Source organism: Bombina bombina, chromosome 6 (genome assembly GCF_027579735.1).
Source record: "Bombina bombina isolate aBomBom1 chromosome 6, aBomBom1.pri, whole genome shotgun sequence".
Lineage (NCBI taxonomy): Eukaryota > Metazoa > Chordata > Amphibia > Anura > Bombinatoridae > Bombina > Bombina bombina.
Window position 1 is genome coordinate 246,221,459 of NC_069504.1, and position 27,449 is coordinate 246,248,907.

General features: G+C 34.4%; 1 protein-coding gene across 1 annotated transcript in view; it reads right to left on the minus strand.

The window, feature by feature from the left end:
- The window catches only part of TRHDE (thyrotropin releasing hormone degrading enzyme), a 1,764,002-nt gene that overhangs the window by 746,992 nt on the left and 989,561 nt on the right, over window positions 1-27,449 (minus strand). The window contains exon 7 of the mRNA XM_053716777.1: window positions 1,611-1,676. Within this exon, the coding sequence (XP_053572752.1) occupies window positions 1,611-1,676 (66 nt within the window). The remainder of the gene's footprint in view (window positions 1-1,610; window positions 1,677-27,449) is intronic.

The window sequence follows — 27,449 nt, forward strand, 5'->3', positions numbered from 1 at the left end:
GGGTCCTTAAAATTTGGGCCTTTTGTAGGGCATTGCTCTGAAGTTAACAGCTCTTTTGCAAAAAAATAAAAACAAACACCCACTAACCCCCACCCCCCAAACCCACAAAATAAAAATAAACCTAATCTACCCATTGCCCCGAAAAGGGCATTTGTATGGGCATTCAGCTCTTTTACTGCTTATTAAAAATAAAAAATGGCTATTTAAAAAAAAAAAAAAAAATCCCACCCCAACAATAAAAAAAAATCCCATTACAAAAAATAACAAACAAAATGATTCCTATTCTAATACCCTGCTTAAAAAAAACAACACGCCAAAATAAAAAAACCTAATCTATCATAAACTACCTATAGCCCTTAAAAGGGCCTTTTGTAGGGCATCGCCCTAAAGTTAAACAGCTCTTTTTCTAAAACATTACAACTAGCACCACCCCCCCAAACCCACAAAATAAAAAACCTAACTAAAAGAAAATGAATCTACCCATTGCCCTGGGCATTGCCCTTAAAAGGGCATTCAGCTCTTTTTCTGCCTAGTCCTAACCTAAACCCCCCCCCAAAAAAAAAAACTAACACTAACCCCAAAATCAGTACTCACAGTTGCTGAAGTCCGGCAAAAGATCTTCATCCCAGCGGCGAAGCATCTTCATCCAGGCTGCTCCATCTTCACCCATCGCGGGACCGGCATCTTCTTCATCCCTGCGGAGGCAGAGCGGTCGATAAGTGGAGGCGGAGGTTCATTGGTCCGACTTGGAGGTCCTCTTCATGTGATCATCTGCTGCACACTGAGGATTCAATGCAAGGTACCCCTTTTATTTTGGGGGCACTGTTGCATTCCTATTGACTGAAAAATTAAAATCAGCCAATAGGAATTAGAGCTGCTTAAATCCTATTGGCTGATTTGAACAGCCAATAAGATTTAAGCAGCTCTCATTCCTATTGGCTGATTTAAATTTTTCAGTCAATAGGAATGCAATGGTACCCCAATATAAAAGGGGTACCTTGCATTTACATTTTTCCACTTATTGGAGCAGTTCACAAGTGCATCTGGTACACCATTTTGACTCTCAGTTTAAAGTGATACTAAATCCAGTGGGGAGCATGCAATTTTAAGCAACTTTCTAATTTATTCCTATTATCAATTTTTCTTCGTTCTCTTGGCATATTTATCTAAAAAGTAGGACTGTAAATCTTAGGAGCTGGCCCATTTTAGGATCAGCACCCTGGATAGCACTTGCTTATTGGTGGCTACATGGGCCGGCTCCTATTCTTTACATTCCTGCTTTTTAAAAAAAGATAGCAAGAGAACAAAGGAAAAATTATAATAGGAGTAAATTAGAAAGTTGCTAAAATTACATGTTCCATATGAATTATTAAAGAAAAAATGTGGGTTTAGTATCCCTTAAACCCCTGCAGTAAAATAAGGATTTTGTTTTAAACATGCCCTAATGAAAGGAAGCATTTTAATTTTAAACTAGATTGCCTTTTAATATTATTTTATTAGAACATATATAAGTTCAATTATTCAAAATGACATGCCATTTAATGCAATAAATACACACTGTACTTTAAACCACGTTAATGAACAATAAAAAAAATAGATATATAACTTACTTGTAATCCTTTCTGAAATACTTTATGGCCCATAAAATTAGCTAACATACGGATTAAGGCTGCTCCCTGTGGGTAAAAAATAAATAAATCAGAATTAGTATTTTAAATTGAACACTCTGAGGTTAATTTGCCAATATAAGAATTCAATTTATATTATGAAATTACACATGGTTTGACTCAATAATGCATAGTAACAGGTTATATAGATTCTTATATATGTACTTTTTTTTTAGTTCAACGTATGTCACCTAGATATTCTTCCACTTCTCTAGATGACATAAAAGGGAAATAGAGAATTCACATCAGTCAGTTGCACCAGATTATGCCTATTAGAAAATTTGCTCTGTATAATAAGCATTTCTCACTTCTTTGATTAATCCATCCCTACACAGGATGAAGTGATGTTAATCTTGATAAACATACCCTTTTTATCCAGGTCAATTCCCATGTATTATATAGTCAAGTAGAATAGAAAATACTGACAGACAATTTAAAAGGGACACTCAAGTCAAAATTAATTTTTCATGATTCAAATAGAGCATGCAATTTTAAACAACTTTCCAATTTACTTCTATTAACAAAATGTGCTGAGTTTTTTTATATTTACAGTTTTTGAGTCACCAACCTCTGCTGTGCATGTGCAACAGTTCACAGAATATACGTATATGCATTTGTGATTGTCTGATGGCTGTCACATGATACAAGGGGAGTGACATAACTTTGAAATTTGACAAAAACAAATCTACTACTCATTTGAAGTTCAGACTAAGGCCCTGATATTCAAAACCTCTCTGCTCAGATGAGATATTCTTCAATGAACGGTTGTTTCTTAATTGTTAAAAAGTTTTTGCAAATACACAATATAAGTCAAAACCAGCTATTCTAATTCCAAAATGAAATCTAAAACAAATCAATTCCCAGTACATTTAAAGGGACAGTCTACACCAGAATTTTTATTGTTTTAAAAGATAGATAATCCCTTTATTACCCATTCCCCAGTTTTGTATAACCAACACAGTTATATTAATATACTTTTAACCTCTGTGATTACCTTGTATCTAAGCCTCTGCAAACTGCCCCTTTTTTCAGTTCTTTTGACAGACTTGCAGTTTAGCCAATCAGTGCCTGCTCCCAGATAACTTCACGTGCACGAGCACAGTGTTATCTATATGAAATACATGAACTAACACCCTCTAGTGGTGAAAAACTGTTAAAATGCATTCTGAAAAGAGGTGTCCTTCAAGGTCTAAGAAATTAGCATATGAACCTCCTAGGTTAAGCTTTCAACTAAGAATACTAAGAGAACAAAGCAAAATTGGTGATGAAAGTAAATTGGAAAATTGTTTAAAATTACATGCTCTATCTGAATCATGAAAGTTTTTTTTGGCCTAGACTGTCCCTTTAATACTCTGCCACTGGTATAACAAGCTATTAATAACTCAATAGGGGTGAAAAAATCACAGTACACTGTCCTTTTAACACACTGATGAGGGTTCTCCTTTAAACTGTCATATTTCACCATAAAAATAAGGGGAACTGAAAACTAGGTCCATGATTAATGCACAGTACCACTTGAGAGAATGCCCCAAGGCAGTTAGACATAAGAATATAAACAGCAGTGTCTCTCTCATGAGAATTACATAAATAAAGTGGCACACACATGAAAGTTTTAAATAATGCACTGTTTGTTGTTTGTGTGAATCTGCCTCAATGTCTTGCTTATTTGTGTGTATCACTAGATTGAAAACCATTGTGTCAGTTTCAGTGGTGACAAGGCTTTTTCCCTGTGTAATTATCATTCATGAAATCCAATGGGAGCAAATACTTTCCATACCTCCTAGCAGGGAGTTGTATAAGTAAGGCTTGTATACATAATATGCCAACAGATTTAACAGCATGGACTAAACAGTAGCACTTTACACATAAGATACCATACCCATATTACACTGAACTTTAAGGTACTATCACTTTAAAATGGGGGTAATATATACATAAATATTGTAGATTGCAACACATAACTTTAATGCCCCTTTAAATTACTTCTTTAATAAAGACCTTATATAGTGTAGTTGAGCATGGTTCTGCTGTGCATATCATTGTTAAAATTGTATTTCAAAGAAAATATCCATTAAATATGTTTATTGAACAATTTGCAAATATATGTAGTAAAGTTCTAACTGCAATTGCTGAATATGTACATCAGCTGATACCAGAGACAGATGCTTTGTTAATTGCATTGATTGGACTCTCCCTAGTGAATACCCACAATAAAGAAAAAAAATCTACAAAACAATGAGTAGTTAGTTCAAAAAACTTCAGTTTATATTATAAAAACATTGGTCTATAAGCATTTTATTCAGGCATATGAAAGAACAGTAGTTACATAATTGTATTTAAAAGGACACTGAACCCAAATGTTTTCTTTCGTGATTCAGATAGAGCATGACATTTTTAAGTTTTATATTTTTATTATTTTCTTGTTACAAACAAAAACAGAAAAGAAAAACAAACACAATGTCATCAGTTGTATGATTAACACATTACATAACTCTGTACATGTTCCATTTTTTAGATTTCAATAAGGATTATTTTAAATCAGTCTTATAAACGTAAGAGATCTTTGTTCCCCTTTGGAGATTTTTCAGATCTATCCAAGACACCAATCAAAAGTTCTCTCCAAAAGTATATTGACCTAAATTACTAATCTCCCTATTGTTTACAGGGGAACCCAAGCCTACATGATAGTAGGATTAAAACAGCGATTATGAGTAGTCTAACTATTAGATACTTCCTATGATATGTTGATTTCTAAAATAATCCCCTCAGCCATTAATTCTGGATGGGAGAGAAAAAAAAAAAAAAAGGAATTTTTAATTTAAAATACCATAGAAGTGCAGCTCGCTACTGTCACAGGAGCGAGCTGCACTTAATCTTATAGCGCGGTCGGGCCGGGCTGTGACTATACAGCTGGCCCGATGCGCTGTGTAAAAAAAGCAGACCCGCTCAACGGCGTTTTTTGTTAAAAATGAAAAGGGAATATTATGTGTTAGAAAGTTTGGCTAATATAATGTTATATAATTCTGCACTATGTGCAGAATTATATAACATTAATTTTAAGGTTTACTGTCCCTTTAAAAGAATCAGTTCCGTGTTCCTAAAGGGGTATATTAGATGTTCAATCTCATTAGGGGGAAGGATTTTAATAAACTTTGACCGCTTGGAGAACAAATTCTTCACATCTTTGTCATTTTGTAAATTAGTGTCAAACTGCTCAATAATACATTGTTTTTTAAAACAGTTTTTTACTTCTGAAATAATTGGAATTGAACTTGTTTTCCACTTCTTCAGGGTCAAATATCTAACAGCAAGAATCACTAGGTTTATCGTTTTAGTACAAACCAGCAAAGGACCTGTGTCTTCAACAAGAAAGATTATCTTAGCTGGTGTTAAAATCAAGAGAGGAATGCCCACCGTTTTAGTGAGCCAAATTGTATCTTTAACCAAAAGTTTTTGATTTTTGGGCAGTCCCAAATCATGTGCAAGAGGTTAGCCGATGGATAGGAGCATTTTGGACATTTATTAAAGCTAGTGTTTCGACATTTAAACCCTTTCTCTGGGGTGAAGTGGGTCATATGTAGTAGCTTAACCTGTGACTCCCTCCAAGAAGCAGAGAGAGTAGTACGCAAAGTCACTTGAAACGAGGAAGTAAGTAGAGTAGAATCCAAAGAATCTTGCGCTAACATATCGGCCCATTTAGAATGCATTTTTGCCATTATACCTAGAGCATTGACTGCAATCAGAGTTTGAAAAATATATGAAATGGACATAAACCCGTTTTTAGCCAGAAGAAGCCAGTTCTCAATTGTTCCTATGGACCAGTCCCAGCATGACATTTTAAGCAACTTTCTAATTTACTCCTATTATCAAATTTTCTTCATTCTCTTGGTATCTTTATTTGAAATGCAAGAATGTAAGTTTAGATGCCGGCCCATTTTTGGTGAACAACCTGGGTTGTTCTTGCTGATTGGTTGATACATTTATCCACCAATAAAAAAGTGCTGTCCAGAGTATTAAACCAAAAAAAAAGCTTAGATGCCTTCTTTTTCAAATAAAGATAGCAAGACAAAAAAAAAAATTGATAATAGGAGTAGATTAGAAAGTTGCTTAAAATTGCATGCTCTATCTGAATCACAAAAGAAAAAAATTGAGTTCAGTGTCCCTTTAAAGGGACAGTCTAGTCAAAATTAAATGGGCAGTCGGCAGAGGCTTAGATACATGGTAATCACAGAGTTAAAAAGTATATTAAAATAACTGTGTTGGTTATGCAAAACTGGAGAATGGGTAAAAAATGGGTTATCTATCTTTTTAAACAATTACAATTCTAGAGTAAACTATACCCTTTAAGTTAAAGATGGTTATTTTTATTTAGGAATTACTAGATACTGATCTGTTAACTAGAAGGAAACTGACTAAAAAGCAAACCCCTACCACTTTATTTATTTTATTTATTAGAAAAAAAATACAAAATACAAAATACTTTAAGTGTGTTTCTATATATGCAGTAACATGCATAAAAAAATACTTAGCAATGTCTTACTAGAGGTCCGAATTATGCTGCACCCTCTGAATTAGAGTTTGTTAATACCTTTCAGCCACTCACTTTTATATCCATGAAAAGGTTAAATTTAAATACATTTGAATACCCCCACACACAGTTATAAATGTTCTTTATAGGGTTGGAAACACAAACACGTTACGTGTACATGAAATTTATGGTTTCAAATGTATCACATATTTAAATATATATTACAGCAGGACTCACCTATGGGGCTTGCATTGACAGGGCAAGTGAGCTGATATGCTTTGGCCAAATCATGGTACTAAACTCTTCTATTTTGTATGTATTATGGTTCAGTTCACAGGTAACTGATTTTTATTGAATGGAGTTTGTTATACCTGGGTAATTTTAGAGTTTATATTAATACAAGGGACTTGGAGATGGTTTCATTCACAATTCCAACTTAAATTAAATTTGGATAGTCCTTAAAGTAAATATTATCCACATATGACACAGCTCAGTCTATACTCTTTACTTTCATTAAGTACAGTATTTATATAGATCTTTATTTATTCAGTAGATTTCTCTTTTTATCATAAAGTGATCATCAACCTCAGAATTACTGTTGTTGCCAGGCAATGCTTGCACCTGTTTATCAGCATTCCCGTAGAGTCATGACTTCACCAAACGTTCTAAGGCTCTCTGAAGAGAAAGTGTTTTCATTTGTCAGCTTTCCTTAACTTAACTTAAAATCATGTCTTAAATGAGCAAACTTCAGTGTAACCTTGAGAGTGTAAGTCATACTTGAGATACAGAAAAATAAATGTAACTACAAGTCAGCAGCATTGATTTGTTGACTACAAAAGAGTGCAGTTTACTATATCTAATAATTTCTGAAGAAGTTGTTCACATTTGAAAGAAAAGGTTAGTTTTTTTTTTTTTTGCTTTTAGAGAACCTTGAAGAAACAATCAATAAAATATTTTTAACTTACTGATTGTATGCAAAGCACCAATTATTATCCTAATTAATCAATTAGTTTAGAAATCAATATCAATTTCTAGAGACAATGCATGTTTTACTGTCTGTCTCAGCATTTAAATCCCTACCAAGATTTTATTTCTAACCGCTAGGATGACCACAAAAGCTAATAGCATAACTTACCGAGGGTTATATCAATATAACATTAACCTTGTGAGCCTTAAATTGTTTTGGATACTCTGTAGGACCAGATTTGACATTAAATATAAATGTACTTTTAAGGAAGAGTTCAGGAACATACAGTTTAAATTCTTATTATTTACAATAGGCTTTAATCTTATTAGAAATTAAATCCTACAATTTCTAAAAAAAAATAAAAACAATATACATTAAGGCTGGAGATACAGTATGTGGTTTGAATGGTTAGAAATATAGATAGCTTCTGGGTTCTTATCTTGGCAAGCTGCCTTAGCTAGCAGTCCCTGGACAACATGAATGATGATGCCTAAGTAAATAATGCTACCATTTTATCCATTCGACATCAGAAAAATATATGTTAACGTAATATATCATAGAAAGTTGAGTAGTTTTAGATTGCAAGCTTGCTGTGTTTAAAGTAGTACTTGGAAGCAAAAACCGTGGGCTCCATAGACCGCTGCTTCTTACACTATCCGCCACCTCTCAGTGATTGACAGTCCCTTCACTCGCACAGTTGGTCGCGGAAATGAAGGAGCGGGCATTACACACTTATCGGAGAGTGTAATGATACATACGGGCCAGTGGATCAGCAGATCCGCTGTCTAGGAAATAGAGAGAAACCAATGGCACTACTTTAAAGTATATATACCCCTTTGAATCCCTTACCATCCCTTGTATATACAGTAGAATAAACTAGACATTATATAATATGGAAATAGGTGTTATGTAGTAATTGAAACTTGCAAAGGCGTAAAGAGCGGTAGGGAGACCTACTCTTAAAAAGACTACATATATAGCACTCTAGGGGTTCATTTTGAATATATCAGTTCTGAGACTGAAATGAGAAATAGAAAAACACAATATACAGCATATTGCTGAGAGGAGAAAAGGGGGGGGAGTGGTAGCTTTGAGGAGAATTAGGGTAGAGGGAGGGTTTTTTGAGTATGGGAGTGACTTTTGGGTGTTTGAAAGAAGATGGAAGTGAGCCGTAGAGAGAGATAGGTTGAAGATGTGGGTAAGAGTGAGGGTGGAAGATAGGGAGGGTATTAGATGGGAAGGGATAGGGTCGACGGGGCAGGTAGTGAGGCGTGAGGAAGATAGTAAGGAATAAACTTCATTCTCAGTGGCTGGATGGAAGATGCAGAGGGTGGCAGAGGGAGTAACTGGAAAGAGGAAAGAGTAGATATTAGAGAAGAGAAATAGGTTTGCTTGTCTAAGTGAAGGGCAGCACTGTATGAACGAAGAATAAACTTATAGTGTATGAAATCCCTTTACTCTATTTACACCTTTGCAAGTTTCAATTACTACAACACACCTATTTCCCTATTGCATACCTTCAGTGTATTCTATATATAAGGGATGGTAAGGGATTGAAAGGGGTATACTGTATACACTTTAAAGTAGTGCCATTGGTTTCTCTCTATTTCCTAGACAGCAGATATGCAGTGGATTTGTTGATTATACAAATAATAACCAAGTTCTGAAGGTGAAGAAAAAAAAATCTCAATATGAAAAACTCTAGTGCCTATTTTTAATAGAGATGCATATTTTATAATGTTTTTTTTCTGAAGCTAAACAAAATACTGTCTCTTAGCTTATCCAATCCCTTAACCCACTATGTGATAAAATATAATATTGCAAATGCATTAGGTCACCAACTGTATTATTCTGTATTGAGCAGGATTGCCTGATCATACCCTCTAGCTCATTGGAGCAGTTATCTCCATATATTCAGACAGACTTCTTTATTTGCTTTGAAGAATTGCTCCACTAAACACTGCATAACTAAGATGCACAAGGCAAAATATATATATATATATATATATATATATATATATATATAAATATATATATATATATATATACACATTTTCACAAGCTAATCTGAGATTAAAAAAGCAGATTGCTCATTAGATGCTTGATGCCACCTGCTTGCTACATGTCCTATTTAGCATCATGATATATAGAGAATAGCAATGACTCTTCTGAAAGCAGACTCTTAAACAAATCAATAGGACCAGACAATAAGATCATGTTTTTTGTTTGTTTTTTGTAGCTGCCAAGTAAGCCATCTACAAGATACCAAAAACCTGATAGATATTTCAAAATACAAAATTGTATATTTTGATCATTTACAGAAGTACATCATTTACGGTTTATGACATCCCTAAAAACATTGTTTTTATGTTTTTGAAGAATAAATTAAATTTTGTGTCATTTTGTCTACAAAACTGAGTGTTTAGCTTTCATTTCAGTGACACTTATAAAAGTAAACAGAGAACGTCTTATAGTGTTCTCATGGAAAGATTTTTTTTAAGTTTGCATACAAGATTGCCATTTTGTATTCAAGATTAACATAATAAAGTTATTCATTCATTTGTTGCTTTTAATTAGTTAACACTTAACAACTTTACCCCAATAGTCAGTCACATCTGGAGTAAAAAAGGAAAAACATGGTATACCAATAGATATCCAAGTGCTAAGAAGTTTTCCTGCAAACAGAAATAATATTATGGCATCAAGTTAAAAATTAATGTGTAAATTATTTTTCTCAGTATATCCCGACTCATTATTCTGTCATTAAAGGGACAATAAACACTTTAAGATGATAATATAAAATGATAAATTGTGTGTGTAGAAACTCTGCAATATACTCTAATTATTTATTTTGTTCCCTTTTCCTGTAATTCCATTTTGAAATAGTGAGCTTTTAAGTTCCTGTTAGAAATGGAAGTGCAGAACACTGTTATATTCCCCACAGCCATTGGCAGCACACATCATGGCAGTTCCCATTCTTTTATAGAGACTAAAACTTTACACTTATTTTATCAATATTAAAAACCACTAATGAAAGTTTAAAAAAAGGCATCTACATGTTATTCTCAAACTAACCTTTTCTTTGAATACATCATGTCCAATATTAGCATTTGCCTGGTATTAACGGTCCATTATGTACATTTATTTTAATAACACCCTGAGATATCCACACAATCTTCTAGTAGCCACAGACAAACTGTTGCCATATTTCCTTTTAATATTGAATTTCACTCACTTGGGTATGAAGCTGGCAGTGGCACTAGGGGGCTATTTTTTTTATATATGCAGCCTGAAGATTAATAACAGATTTTCACCAGGACTTACCCATTTACTAATATAATTGGTTTACCTATATGCCTTTTATAATATTATATTTAGCTCCCCTGGTTTTAAAGTCCGCTACTCTACTAGGTGGCTACATTTTTCATATATGTAGCTTAGTGAAGAAAAACAGATAACTGCTAGGAATTACCTAAATTCACACAGGATATTTTTTGCAGTACAGCGGTCCCACCCCTTGCTCTCTCTCCCTCACTTTTGTTCTCTCTCCCCCCTCTCTTTTGTTCTCTCTCCCCCTCTCTTTTGCTCTCTCTCCCCCTCTCTTATGCTCTCTCTCCCCCCTCTCTTTTGTGCTCTCTCCCCTCTCTCTTTTATGCTATCTCTCCCCCCCCTCTTTTGTTTTCTCTCTCTTTTGCGCTCTCTCTCTCCCCCCTCTTTTGCGTGCTCTCATTCCCCCTCACTTTTGTTCTCTCTCCCCCCTCTCTTTTGTTCTCTCTCCCCCCTCTCTTTTGCTCTCTCTCCCCCTCTCTTTTGCTCTCTCTCCCCCCTCTCTTTTGTGCTCTCTCCCCTCTCTTTTGTGCTCTCTCCCCCCTCTCTTTTATGCTATCTCTCCCCCCTCTTTTGCGTTCTCTCTCTTTTGCGCTCTCTCTCTCCCCCCTCTTTTGCGTGCTCTCATTCCCCCTCTCTTTTGCATTCTCTCTCCCCCTCTCTTTTGCGCTCTCTCTCTCCCCTCTCTTTTGCGCTCTCTCTCCCCCTCTCTTTTGCGCTCTCTCTCTCTCCCCCTCTATTTTTTTATTTTTTTTTATTGAGGTTTTAAGAAAAATAATACAAGCATGTGATGCAAAACACCACGCAAACAGACAATTGACAATTAGATAATCATCACATAACATCGTTCATTAACACACATATTGCTTGAAGTTGTAAGTACACATTGAACAATAAACCTCAGCTTTCTGATACCTCCTAAGATATAATAGCATATGATACAGAGTTAAACTATTTCCCCCCAAAGAAAAATAACGAGGCCTCTCTTGGACCTCCTGAACTGTAATATAGACATAATGGGGGACTTTAAGGAGGGAAGAAAATAATAAATAGGCCACTCTTGGGCATAGGGACTGAAATAATATGATATTTAGGGTTCATGTAATAAGTTGTAACACACAAATTGTACTCATAGACCCTTGGTGAGAATGAATGGAATAACAAGGTAAAAAGACGGGCACTATAATATGAACAGGTAACTGGGCTACTAAAACTTGGTATAATGATGGGAATTGAATATGGGGTGGAGTCAATAATATATATGGCTAATTCCAAGAAGTTAACTGGGGTCTACCAGCCCTTCTGATATAATCTCATAATACATAAAAAGGGGAATACATTATTGATTACGTGTGTGTGAGGTCAGCAAGTTAATGAAAGTACAATATAGGTAGAAGTAGGAGTTATATTTACTGCTGATAGGAGATAACACCTATGAAAGGGTTCAGCATTTTAATATGATAACTATGTGTGATATCATGTCACAATAAATCAGAGTGTAACTTAATCCTGTCATGGAAGCATGGGCCCTATGCAACACAACAGGAAATTGGATATTATAATCTAGTAAACTCCTATCCATTTTAATAGACCATCTCATCTGAGTAGATATTAAAACTCTTGATAGGGCTCTGAGTATCATAAAGTATATATGTATACTGTAAACTGTAGAAATATAAAAAAAAAAAATCCATAGATCTAACTGGACCCTATGCCTAGTGATCAAGCTATAATTTGAACTAAGGATAGAAAGACACCGGGGCTTGCAAAATTACTACAGGCTAGATAACATATGGAAAATAACCTAGGGATCATAAGAGATCGATAGAGGGTAAACAATCTTGGGTAGTCTATGTTATATAACTCTATCTGACCGAGACTAAAACAATAGACTAGTTAGCTGACAGTTCTATAAGCAAGTCAGGTTAAACATAATGTATGAGCTCCTCTTACCTCAGTATAACTTATTCCTATAATCTTACTGAAAGTGATGGATATGAGCATATAGACATGCAACAACATATTTAACATACTTATGAAAACATACATATACAACCTCATAAACCGTTAACGTGATCAAACTAGGTAGATAGGAATGTGGCAACATAGGACATTCTTCAACAGTAAAATACCACAATTGTAGTGTAAACTTAAGCAATCCCCTTATTTAAAACAATCAGATACTGTAGTGTAAAATCGTAAACAAGAGTGTATGTCTGCATCAGACTGTCAATAAGTCCACAGATCGATATAGCAGAGCATGGGCTGGGTATATTGAAGATTTGTAAGCTCACGCTCCCCATAAAGGAATTGTCTTAAGAAACAGCAGTCACCCAACTCCGGTTTTTAGAGGGTAGATAGAAACTAGATATATAACCCAGTGTAAAATCCAAACCTTTGTGTTGTAATAAAAACTAGATGTCATGTTGTAAGCACCGGGACTCTCCCAAATCAACTGCCTCGGCATCCGTGGTAGGTGCAGAGTTACATCTGCGTAGTCCTCAAAGTGCCGCTTTGCTGTTGAGAAATGCATAGGCATACACTTTCGATCACGGTCGATCACCACCGCCAAGCTGCTCCCGCAATCAGTCCCGTCTGAGATCGCGGATGTCTCCAACCTCACCTCTATCTCCACACATTGCACCATCGGCCAACTCTCAGACTCTCTCACCGGACCACCGACCATAGAAGGCATCTCTTGGTAGGTGCCAACTGTATGTGGTCATTTACTTGGGCATCTTCTTGCGGCACATCTGTCCCATCTGGTAAATTCATGGCATCAGTGGTAATAGAGAGTAGCAGAACCGGAGTAAGCAAATCTTCAATGTCTCTACGGAAGCTGTTAAAGTACTCCCCCATTTTGAAGCATAGTTCGTCTAGGGTCAAATAATTTTCTGTCGCCATGTTAGTGTTTAAGGATTTCGTATTTCAGACACTTGAAGCTCAATAACCCAAGTTACCATTCAGTAAAAGTTATTTTGGAAAATACAGCTCGATTTGGCTGCTATACCCAGATTTACCTGGGGTTGGGGGGTTAGATGAAGGCCTCAAACGCACACGCGTTGCCACCACAGGCTCACCGTTCCGGTACCTCTGCACTTAAGTTGATGACTTTTAAGCAAATCTAAATGTTCATTAGATTGTTATAGATAGTCTCACACAAATCTTGATCGTGGATGTAGGGTCTATGCACTGATAAGCAACGGATTTATCAGTGAGTCCTCAGAGTGCAAAAGTAAGTCGGCCATCTTGGTCGCTGCCCGGAAGCATCCCCCTCTCCCCCTCTATTTTGTGCTCTCTCTCCCACTCTCTTTTGCGCTCTCTCTCTCCCCCCTCTTTTGCGCTCTCTCTCCCTTTCTTTTGCGCTCTCTCTCTCCCCCTCTCTTTTGTGTGCTCTCTTTATCCCCCATCTCTTTTGCGCTCTCTCTCCTCCTCTCTTTTGCTCTGTCTCTCCTTTTTTTTGCTCTCTCTCTCTCTCCATCCCTCTCTTTCTCTCTCTCCACCCTCTATTTTGCTCTCTCTCTCCCCCCTCTCTTTTGCTCTCTCTCTCCCCCCTCTCTTTTGCTCTCTCTCTCCACCTCTCTTTTGCTCTCTCTCCTCTCTTTTACTCTCTCTCCCCTCTCTTCTGCACTTTCCCCTCTCTTCTGCTCTTTTCCCTCTCTTTATCTCTTTCCTATCTCTCTCCCCCTCTCTTCTATTCCTTTCCCCTCTCTGTCGCGCCGACCGTGCCCGGCCATGCCCATGCTCCCGTCCGGCCATGCCCACTTTTGCAGCAAAGTGCAAAAAGCATGGATTGTCAGGTAAGGCCAGGTGTGTTTGTCCTCGTGCTGTATCTACTACGCATGACAGCTTTGGACAAACACACTTGGCCTTTTATATAATAGGATGGGTTCCTAACTTCTGAGTCTTCCAGTTGTCTACTACATTATATAATTATATGACTTGAACCTAAAAGAGACATACGTGAGCAGATATATGTGTCTATAATCTAAGTGCTATTACACTGCTTATTCATATAGTGGTCTTTATATTATTCATTTTAACACTAATTAATATTCTTAAGCAATATGACATTTCTGTGTATTTTCCTGTACCTTGTTATGCTATAGTGTTCCACTTATTAATTTTATTTGAGGGTCCAAGAAAGGCCCATATTTTCAAGTACCCTCTGGTAACTGCAATTTATAAAAGAATTGAATGTCCTAAGCGGCTTTAACCTGACAAAGGAGGTGCAAGTTTATTTTTTTTTAAAAAAGGGGGTTTCATCTATAGAGATCATGAAAGATAGTGTGACTGTAGCTATGTTCTAGACTTTGTGGTGCATGTCATATATTATCTGATAATCTAATAACCTTTACTATGGTCTCCACTTTGTCTATTGTTGGTCTCTGTAAGACACCAAAGCTATAATATTTCTGTACCTTGACCTTAATTATTTGTTAAGCTGTTACTTAAACCTCAATAAAAGAATATTAAAAAAAAAGAAAAACTTTCATGATTCAGATAAAGGATGTTATTTTAAGACACGTTTATATTTACTTCTATTATTGAATTATTTTTAACCATTTGCTTGTAATACCAGATTGTGCGCTTTTCCTAGCATAGGCCAGCAGTATTGATAGAGCACCCTGTCCTATTGATAGCACTAAAATTGTAGTCCTGTATGTGGAAAAAGGAAATTCTCATTGATTTCTTTACCATATAAGCATCATTCTGCATTCTATATATTTTGTTTCATTTAACTTAATCTGCCTGTTCTTGAGATTATGGAACAAAACATTAAAAAAATAAGTATGTTATCAACTGAACTCTAAATAGGCTTTGTCACTGCAGCATAACATTGTGACTGACCATTTTAATCTTTACATAGGGACAATGCAAGCTGTTTTTAGACAGCAACAGAAGGAGATATTTAAAATTAATGATGATACAGAGTGAGCTTGATGTATTTTCTGACCATTTGGCGAGAACCGCAGCCTCATTTCAACAGTCACCTTGATACCTCTTGGTCCTAATCTATTTGTTATGTTGTGTATAAAAAAGATAGGGAACAAGTTTGTATGGTTGCCAGTGATAATATTAGTAGCTGTCAAAAATGATGTCAAAATTAAGGGACATACATTATTTTTTTATTTTTAGCAGTGCAATTAAAACACTGATTTACAATATTTTGAGTCTTAAAACAATTTAAATGATTGACTTCAGGGACAGCTATTTTTTTTTCAATAAATAAGCATTCTAGCATTAAATTAGGGCAGGCAGTTTGATCTAGTTTACTACACAGAGACGTAGAACTTCATAGCACAGATGCACCATATGTTACATCAAGTATTCTGCCTGCCTTAGAATGTTGTCCCCTTATTGTCCTTTTCTATCTTTGATATTCTGGATAACCTTGTTGCTAAACCATGCATTTTTAAATTATATTACTGTTCTAATTTAGTCAATAATTAATACTAGAATGTACTCTAGCAGTGTTTCTTAACCTTTTCCTTAGCAATTATCCCTAGAGGTATAATATTCTTACTAAGTAAATTAACAACAACACAAAAATATTAATGATTCAAAGGCCTATATGATAAAAAAAATCAAATCTCCTTTGGATTTATGAGCATGAAAAATAAAGTATATGATGCTAATTATTTTAGTGTGCTTGCCTGTAGGGGAAAAAGACACATATAAAGGAAAACACGGAAGTGAAATATATATTTATTATGCCCACTTTCTACATCTGAATTCATATTGTAAACTTATTTTATCAGGTTAATTTGCCTTCATTTATTGAACCTCAATATTTAATTATTACATTTCACAAAGGCAATTTATCTGGCTTAGATTGTAAGCTCTTCTGCAGTTATTACACATACAGTTTATTCTGTACTGTTTTTAACAAGCTTATTTATATTGTTTTAACCCTTGAAGTAATTTTATAATATTCTTTACCTCTGATGAGGTGGCTTCACTAGTAATAGTTTTTTGGGTATCTCATGCAGTTGACGAGAATGTTAGGTTAATTGTGTATGCCTTTACATGAATTGGTGGTGAGGCATGTCTGTGGTTAAGCAAACTCCATAGCTATGGTGGGGTAATGAGTAGGGATGGGCAAATGTGTTTATATCCGAATTTGAATGTTAGAACGAATGTTATTGTAGAAATTTGATTGACATAATAGAATGTTGATAAGAATGAATATTCTTAAAAATTCGATTTTCAAATGTTATTTACAGTTTTCGAATGTCACATTCGAATTCGAATGCCACATTCGAATTTGAATGCCACATTCAAAATTCGAATGTCACATTCGATTCGAATGTCACATTCGAATTTGAATGTTACATTCAAATGTCAAATTCTAATTCGAATATTACATTTATAAAACACAATTGTAGACTAGAAGCACTATTTTGAATGTCACATTGAATCGAATACACATTTGAATCGAATGTCACATTCAAATTCGAATATTTCATTTATAAAACACAGTATTAGACTAGAAATACTATTTCGAATTCGAATGTGACATTCGAATCGAATGTCACATTCGAATCGAATATCACATTCGAATTTGAATATTACATTTATTAAACACAGTTGCAAAGTAGAAATACTATTTCAAATTCAAATGTGACATTCGAATTCGAATATTACATTTAAAAAACACAGTATTAGACTAGAAATACTATTTCGAATTCGAATGTCACATTCGAATTCGAATGTCACTTTCAAATTCGAATATTACATTTAAAACACAGTATTAGACTAGAAATACTACTTCAAATTCGAATGTGACATTCGAATTTGAATGTAGCATTCGAATTCGAATATTACATTTATTAAACACAGTTGTAGACTAGAAATACTATTTCAAAGTTGAATGTCACATTCAAATTCGATTGTCACATTCAACTTCGAATATTACATTTCGAAATTTAATGAATTACATAGCTAAACATTCTATTATTCGAACGAATATTTTCAAATTTTATTGAAAAATTTGAAAACGAAAATTCGAAAATAGAATGTTAGAATGTTATATAAACATTCGAAATTCGATTCGAACGAACGAATGTATCAAAATTCATTTTAAATTTCGAATTTTTAGAAACATTCGCCCATCCCTAGTAATGAGGTTAAAATGTTTTGCTTATTAAACTATTACATAAAAGAAAGTTGCTGCAACCTTTGCACCCCAATATGCATTTATTTTAATGTAGCTGCAAATACCGAGTCAAGGGTCGTTTAGCTACTGCTTTCTATGCTGCTTTAAATTATTAGTTTTGAAAATTTGTCTTTATTATAAAATCATTGTTCCTCTGCCGTATTGGCTACTGTTTTTTGTAATTTTTCTAGCCACTTTGCTTTTTGTGATATAAGTGTTTCTGTGATGTAATAATATTTATTTAGTTAGATTCTAAAATATTCATTAAGGAGAATTAATTAAAAAGAAATAGATGCTGAGTCCAAAAATCTTTATAAATCTTACTGTTGGTTTGTTATTTTTTAATACTTTTCCACATGAGCAGTAAATATAAATAGAAAAAGAATGAAGAAAATGCTAATGAGATTTAGTGAAATTGATATTTTTTCTACATGAATGGTTAAGAATGATGTAGATAACCAAATGTTATACATTATGCAAACGGTAAAGAAAATCTTTTTACTTGGAGGTTGATTAAGGCAAATAGCTTTATCATATTTATTGATAAATGTGATATCTGTGAAAGTCACTTTCAGCTCTTCTATGTAAGAAACAAGACAAACAAATCTATGAAAAGTTATACTTTAATAATCATCTAAATAGTCTAATTGGATTGTTGAATGCATGCATGACTAAAAACAAAACAAAAAATCTCAAAATATGTTTCTAACAGCTAATCAACAGTTTCAGATTGAAAATTATTTTCTCTTTCTTGTACGTTAATTATTCCATGGTCTAGACTGATGGATACTTGTGTAGTTAAGGGATCTCGTTTATAGACAAGATCATTTTTAAAATGTATTGATCCTCAGCATTCCAAGCATATTGTTAGTGGGAGTTCCTGGAATTAACAACTATAGTAACATTAAGTGTCCAATATTTGAAATCTTGCACTTGAAAGACGAACTTATTACTAATAGGTTAAAACAATTACAAACGCAACAACTTTGGACAGATGTACAATGTAAATGTCTGTAAGTAGAATATTCTCATGTCTCTTTTAGTATAGAAAAGTAGTCTCACGGGTTTAAACAAGAGGTGACTTCAAAGACTTGAATATTCAGGGGTGGATTTCATAAAAACTCTATTGTCCCTATAAAGTATTTTATCTGGCAGTTGTGTCTCTTTTTTTCTTTGTGCTTTACTTTTTCAAAGTTTTCTTTGTACATATGTTAGATTAGACTTATTTATAGAGGACACACTTTCCCATTTGAATTTTGCTTGTTTTGTGAAGTTTTGAGGGATTTTTTGTGATCTCAGTATTCTTGACAGTGGAGCTTGTTCTATAAGGTGAGAAATAAATGGTTGCAAGATAAATGTGGCTCCATTTTTTGTGTTAGTTTTTAAAAGCAAGGTTTTAGTTTCATAAACAAGTTTATTGACTCTAGGTCTACAGTATATAATAATAAATATAATAATCTCCACTGAATTTTTTTTTTTTTAAAGTTAAAGGAACATTCTACTCAAACATTTTCTACCTTGCATATGAGAGAAAGTCATTTGATTAATCAAAATATATGTTTTTTGCATTTAATATGTTAACTTAAAACTTTTTTCAGTTTATTCAACATTGTTAGATAAATACTTCCTACAAATGCCCATTGAACTAACACAATTCTATAGATGGAGAGGAAAACGCTTCTCCAAACCTGACATTTTATGTTGATTTATTCAATAGGGCAACATGTATTTAAAAACAAAAATTAATGCATTTTAAAATAATCTCTCTTAGATAAAAAAAGAAAGTTCTTATATACGATGTATTTTAAAGCTTGATAGCTTGTTATAATATCTAAAAACATTTTATATATATTAAAACCCATTTCTATAGAAACCATTACCAAATCCATTCATTTAGCATTCATGCTTATATTTAATTTAGCCTACAGGGAGACTGAAAGTAGCATAACATTATCATTCATATGTAAATGACTGCACAGGTTCTTTGTATCAGCCCAATGATACACTGGTATATACAGTCATGGCCAAAAATATTGGCACACCTGCATTTCTGTCATATAAAGCACCACTTCAACCATAAAATTGTTGCAATTACAAATGTTTTGGCATTCTTATGTTTATTTCTTTTGTTTGTATTGGTATGACACAAAAAAAGTGGAGACAAAAAAGCCAAATCTGGCAAATTCCATGCAAAACTCCAAAAATGGACTGGACAAAATGATTGGCAACTTCTCAAAATTGTAAGAAACATTTGCATTCCAAAGTTTGTAATGCTCTTGTAATTTGTAATTTAACTCACCTGTATCAATTAACAGGCACCGACAATATAGAAATTAGTGTAGCCCACTTCACAAAAGCTCAACTTATAATTTTAATGGATATTGTGATTCACTAATTTGCACTGGTATTATCTGTTGAAAGTTATAGTTAGCAATACACAGCGCACAGTGAACAAATTTGTTTAGTTTTGTTTTTATTTGTTAAATAAATCATTTTGTTTCCGCAAATTAAATCGTTTTTCGGATCCATTCGTTATTTGGATCCATTCGCTATTTCGGATCCATTCTTTATTCATATTCATATTTCTATTCTAAGCTTTAGAATAGAATAATGAATATGAATAAAGAATGGATCCAAAATAACGAATTAATCTGAAAAATGTTTTAATTTAACATAAGGAATATGCTGAAATTAAATTATCTAAACGGCCATCCCCACACATCGCCAACAATAAATAAAAACCTAATAACCTCTAAACCGCTGTCTCCCCACATCGCCGACACTAAATAAAAACCTATTAACCCCTAAACCACTATCCCCCACATCGCCAACACTAAATAAACCTGTTAACCTCTAAACCACCATCCCTCCACATTGCCAACACTAAATAAACCTATTAACCCCTAAACCGCCGCCCCCTACATCGCGTCTCCCTAAATAAAACTATTAACCCCTAAACCGTCATCCCCCACATTGCCAACACTAAATAAAGCTATTAACCTCTAAACCACTATCCCCCCACATGGCCACCACTAAATAAAAACCTATTAACCTCTTAACCGCTGTCCCCCCACATAGCTAACACTAAACAAACTTATGAACGTCTAAACTGCCATCCCCCCACATCACAACTACCTAAATTAAACTATTAACCCGTAAACCACCGCCCCCCCACATCGCAACTACCTAAATTAAACTATTAACCCCTAAACTGCCATCTCCCCACATCACAACTACCTAATTAAACTTTTAACCCCTAAACCTAACACCCCCTAACTTCAACATAATTACAATACACCTAAATTAAAGTTACAATTACTAACTACCTAGTTCAAATAAATACACTTACCTGTGGAATAAAACCTTAACTAGTTACAATATTACTATTTACTAACTACCTAGTTAAAATAAATACAATCTGTGAAATAAAAATAAAACCTAAGCTAAACTAAAAAAAAAACACATTACTTCTTTAAAAAAAAACTAACATTACTAAAAATAATAAAACCTAACATTACAAAAAAATAAAAACTACAATTACAAAAAATAAACACTAAAGTGACAAAAAAATTAGAAATCTACCTTTACAAAAAATAACAAACGAAATTATCCAAAATAATAAAAAGTATTCGTATTCTAATACCTCTGTTTAAAAAAAAACAGAAACACCCCAAAATAAATAAAACCCTAATCTATAATAAACTACCAATAGCCCTTAAAAGGGCCTTTTGTAGGGCATTGCCCTAAAGTTAACAGCTCTTTTGCCAATAAATTAAACCAAAATAATCCTTAACATTACAACCCCCACCCCCCAACCCCCAAAACAAAAAAAAACTAACTAAAAAAAAATAATCCACCCATTGCCTAGAAAAGGGCATTTGTATGGGCATTGCCCTTAAAAAAGACATTCAGCTCTTTTACAGCCCATTAAAAATAAAAAAGCCCTGATCTAAAAAAAAAACACCCCCACAAAAAAAAATGACACTAACCCCAAAATCGGTACTCATCATTGCTGAAGTCCAGCGAAAGATCTTCATCCCAGCAGAGAAACATCTTCATACAGGCAGCTCCATCTTCATCCATCATGGGTTCGGCATCTTCTATCTTCATGGCCGAGGCGGAGCAGTCGGTGGATGCGCGGAGGTGGAAGTCCATCGGTCCTACATGGAGGTTCTTATTATGCGATCATCTGCTGCACACTGAAGGTTGAATGCAAGATACCCATTTTATATTGGGGTACCCTTGCATTCCTATTGGCTGAAAATTTTGACTCAGCCCATAGGATGAGAGCTGCTCAAATCCTATTGGCTGATTTGAACAGTCAATAGGATTAAAGCAGCTCTAATCGTGTTGGCTGATTTGAAATTTTCAGTCAATAGGAATGAAAGAGTACCCCAATATAAAAGGGGTACCTTGCATTCAATCTTCAGTGTGCAGCGGACGATCGCATGAAGAGGACCTCTGTGTTGGACCGATGGACCTCCACTTCCGCGATCGATGAAGATGGAGCCACCTGGATGAAGATGTTTTGCCGCTGGGATGAAGATCTTTCACTGGACTTCAGCAATGGTGAGTACTGATTTGGGTTTAGTGTTAGTTGTTTTTTTGGGGGGGTTTAGAGTAGGGCTTTTAATTTTTAATGCCCATACAAATGCCCTTTTTTCGGGGGAATGGGTAGAGTTTTTTTTAGTTAGGTTTTTTATTTTTATTTTGGGAGGTTGGGGGTGAGGGGTTGTAATGTTAGGGGGTATTTGTGGTTTAATTTATTGGCAAAAGAACAGTTAACTTTAGGGCAATGCCCTACAAAAGGCCCTTTTAAGGGCTATTAGTAGTTTATTATAGTTGAGTTTTTTTTGGGGGGGGATCTCTTTTTTTAAACAGGGGTATTAGAATAGCAATAATTTTAATTATTTTTGGATAATTTTGTTTGCTATTTTTTGTAATGGTAGTTTTTTTAGTGTTTATTATTTTTTTAATTGTAGTTTTTTTTGTAATGTTAGGTTTTATTATTTTTAGTAAATGTTAGATTTATTATTTTTTGTATTATTTTTTTTTAAACAAGTAATGCAAGTTTTTTTTAGTTTAGCTTAGGTTTTATTTATTTTTTCACAGATTAGTTTGTGTTTATTTTAACTAGGTAGTTAGTAAATAGTAATATTGTAACTAGCTAAGGTTTTATTTTTATTTCACATTTTATTTTAACTAGGTAGTTAGTAATTGTAACTTTAGTTTAGATGTATTTTAATTATGTTAACGTTAGGGGTATTAGGTTTAGGGGTTAATAGTTTAATTTTGGTAGTTGCGATGTGGGGAATGGCGGTTTAGAGGTTAATCATTTTATTTAGTGTTTGCGATGTCGGGGACTGTGGTTTAGGGTTTAAGATGTTTATTTAGTGTTGGCAATGTGGGGGACAATGGTTTAGGGGGTTAACAGTTTTACTTAGTGTTGGCAATGTGGGGAGACGGTGGTTTAGAGGTTTATAGATTTAGTTAGTGTTGGCGATGTGGGGGGATGGCCGTTTATTGGTTAATAAGTTTATTTAGTGTTGGCAATGTGAGGGGAACGGTGGTTTAGAGGTTAATAGGTTTAGTTAGTGTTGGCAATGTGGGGGGATGATGGTTTAGAGGTTAATAGGTTTATTTAGTGTTGGCGATGTGGGGGGTGGGGCAGCGGCGGTTTACATTAGAATGATGAATATGAAGAATGGACCGAAAATTCGGAAAAGGATTTATTCATTTTTGGAATTTTTCCGGCTTTTAGTTATGGTACCGATTTGGAAATTCGGATTTATCCGAATCTCCGATTCAGCCAAAAATCGGCCAAAAGCGAAATTCGGCTGAAACAAATTGCACATGTCTAGTTTGCAATTAAATTAAAGCCAAACAAACTCTGCTAAAATATTTAGTTTGACTTGAGACCTGAAATAAACTGTAAGGGTTAAAAGAAAAGTTGCACAAAACACATCATAGGAAAGTATTATACACATATTTACAGTTTTTAATAAAATATATAATATTATTAAACAAATAAAAGGGTTAAATGGGATATGATATATGGCAAAAGTCTATCAGAGCCATTTTTTCGATATATACACACACATAAACACATAAATATTCATGAATACACATATATACACAAATAAACACATAAATGCACATATAAACAAATAAATATACATGTATACACATATATACACATCTAAACACATAAATACACATGAATAAACATATGTACACACCTATGCACCATCAAAAGTATTATGACTGACTGAAGGTTTAGATGATGGTTAGCATTTTTTAGCAAAAAGGTACTTTTTTAATTAAGGTAAGCACACTGTTTTTTAGACATATTGATATTGCACAATTAATAGACTACAGTATAATGTAAATATAACTTTTCTATGCACTGCAAAACAACAAAAAATGTGACTCACTTTATTGCTTTATTCGATTTATTGCGGGGGGTTTGGAACCCAACCCGCAATATATATATATATATATATATATATATATATATATATATATATATATATATATATATATACAGTATATATATATATATATCTATCTATATATATCTATCTATTCATGAACATGTATAGATATAGATAGTTATAATTAAAATATATATATATATACAGTATATATATATATATATATATATATATATCAAATAAAAAAGAAAATTTTCTTCTATGTGAAGTTAAAGTTTTCCTAACTAACTTCAGGTTTAGCGCAGTTGGTCTAACAGTGTTAGGTTAAAGATTTTTTTGTATTTATTTCTTTATTTGCAGCGCACCCTTATAGAAGTCTAGGGGGAAAAGAAGTTAGCACGGTTGCAGTATTCAACGTCCTGAACTTAGCGAGCATCCGACTTTCACTTGTACGCTAACTTTTTCCTTTCAACTTGCAATACGCATGCTAACCTTGGCTGTGATTTGGGGAAAAGAAGTTAGCACGGTTGCAGTATTCAACGTCCTGAACTTAGCGAGCATCCGACTTTCACTTGTACGCTAACTTTTTCCTTTCAACTTGCAATACGCATGCTAACCTTGGCTGTGATTTGGGGAAAAGAAGTTAGCACGGTTGCAGTATTCAACGTCCTGAACTTAGCGAGCATCCGACTTTCACTTGTACGCTAACTTTTTCCTTTCAACTTGCAATACGCATGCTAACCTTGGCTGTGATTTTACTTTGAGTGCAGTTAGCAAACAAGTGAAAAAGTTATTTAGCATGCCACTTGTTATCTGGCAACTTAACCAAAGGAGATCAATTAAGATCCAGGTCAATATAACAGATACTACTCAGAAGAAAGGTTTTTCTTTTTGCACTATTCCTTACCTGCACCTACTGTATGTATATCACATAGGTTATACATAACTGAACATAAATGGTGATCAGCCACTTTGCACAATTGGCAGCCATGATTTGCTCACCAGCCATGTTCATGTTCAGATAAGTAGTGAATTGCTGGTGCTGAGCGGATTTTAACTCACACAAAGAGATTAAATACATAGTTGAACACATAGATAAAAGCAAGCCACAGTTCAATAAGAAAATGTTCTAATGCATTAGAGGATTTACTTATTACAGAGTTATGCCTCTATAAAGCTGGAAAACACTCAGCTTTCCTGTTTTTTTGCACTTAATTATACTGATCAATATTAAGAATGGCTTTATAAAAAATGCACTTATCTTATGTTTGTAGAGGATGTACTTTTAAGGACAGTACCAAATCTCTGAATCATCTACAAAGCAAAAGGATGTCAACTGCGTTGCTAGTGTTACACTGAAGTTGCATTAGATAAAAACTAAAATTAAGTCTAAGATAGCAGAGCTACCCTTTCAAATTAGATGAAAACAAAAAAAAAGACAATAAATTAATGTTTGTGTCTCTTCTATCCACATTCTCTACCTCCAAATAACTCCCACTAATTATACTTCTACTCTAATTCATAAACTATAACTCTCTTTACCACTTCACTTGCAATATTACTTCCTGGATCTAGAAGTAGCAGTCAGCTTACAGACCGCACAGGGTGACTCGTCATTAGAAAAAAATTCTAAAGGATCTCCTGTTTCTAATGGGTTGCAAGCTGTTTTGCATAGAAAATAATGGGGAATAATAAAATTCAGCTTGTTAACAAGTTCATAATAAAAATATAATGCAATAATATTTACTCAAAAAATTTCAAATAAGCAGTAGTTTTTTTTTTCTGACAAATGTATTTTTCCCCTTTTACTGGCCCCCTGTATCATGTGACAGCCATTGGCCTATCACAGGCTAGTATACCTTTACACGTGCTCAGTAATAGCTGGTGCTTTTGAACATAAGCATTTAAAAAGACTGTGCAAAATTTGATAAAGTATGTAAATTGGAAAGTCTCTTAAATTTGTTTGCTCTATCGGAATCATGAAAGTTTGTTTTTTACTTTAGTGTCCCATTAAAGCAAGTTAACATCTGTTTCTGCTAAAACCTTTATATTTAAAGCAAATCAAAATGCAATTTTGCTAGCACAGTTTAAATTTCCATCTTGAAACACCACTCTAACAATTTAGGTGTTCTTGTAGACAACAATGTAAAATAATATGCTCAACTCCAAACAGCAGTCTATGATAAATACAGTAGTGGCCTAGATTTAGAGTTCGGCGGTAAAAGGGCTGTTAACGCTCCGCGGGTTTTTTTCTGGCCGCACCATAAATTTAACTCTGGTATCGAGAGTTCAAACAAATGCTGCGTTAGGCTCCAAAAAAGGAGCGTAGAGCATTTTTACCGCAAATGCAACTCTCGATACCAGAGTTGCTTACGGACGCGGCCGGCATCAAAAACGTGCTCGTGCACGATTCTCCCATAGGAAACAATGGGGCTGTTTGAGCTGAAAAAAAACCTAACACCTGCAAAAAAGCAGCGTTCAGCTCCTAACGCAGCCCCATTGTTTCCTATGGGGAAACACCTCCTAAGTCTGCACCTAACACCCTAACATGTACCCCGAGTCTAAACACCCCTAACCTTACACTTATTAACCCCTAATCTGCCGCCCCCGCTATCGCTGACCCCTGCATTACACTTTTAACCCCTAATCTGCCTCTCCGTAAACCGCCGCCACCTACGTTATCCCTATGTACCCCTAATCTGCTGCCCTAACATCGCCGACCCCTATGTTATATTTATTAACCCCTAATCTGCCCCCCACAACGTCGCCGACACCTACCTACACTTATTAACCCCTAATCTGCCGAGCGGACCTGAGCGCTACTATAATAAAGTTATTAACCCCTAATCCGCCTCACTAACCCTATCATAAATAGTATTAACCCCTAATCTGCCCTCCCTAACATCGCCGACACCTACCTTCAATTATTAACCCCTAATCTGCCGACCGGAGCTCACCGCTATTCTAATAAATGTATTAACCCCTAAAGCTAAGTCTAACCCTAACACTAACACCCCCCTAAGTTAAATATAATTTTTATCTAACGAAATAAATTAACTCTTATTAAATAAATAATTCCTATTTAAAGCTAAATACTTACCTGTAAAATAAATCCTAATATAGCTACAATATAAATTATAATTATATTATAGCTATTTTAGGATTAATATTTATTTTACAGGCAACTTTGTAATTATTTTAACCAGGTACAATAGCTATTAAATAGTTAAGAACTATTTAATAGTTACCTAGTTAAAATAATTACAAATTTACCTGTAAAATAAATCCTAACCTAAGATATAATTAAACCTAACACTACCCTATCAATAAAATAATTAAATAAACTACCTACAATTACCTACAATTA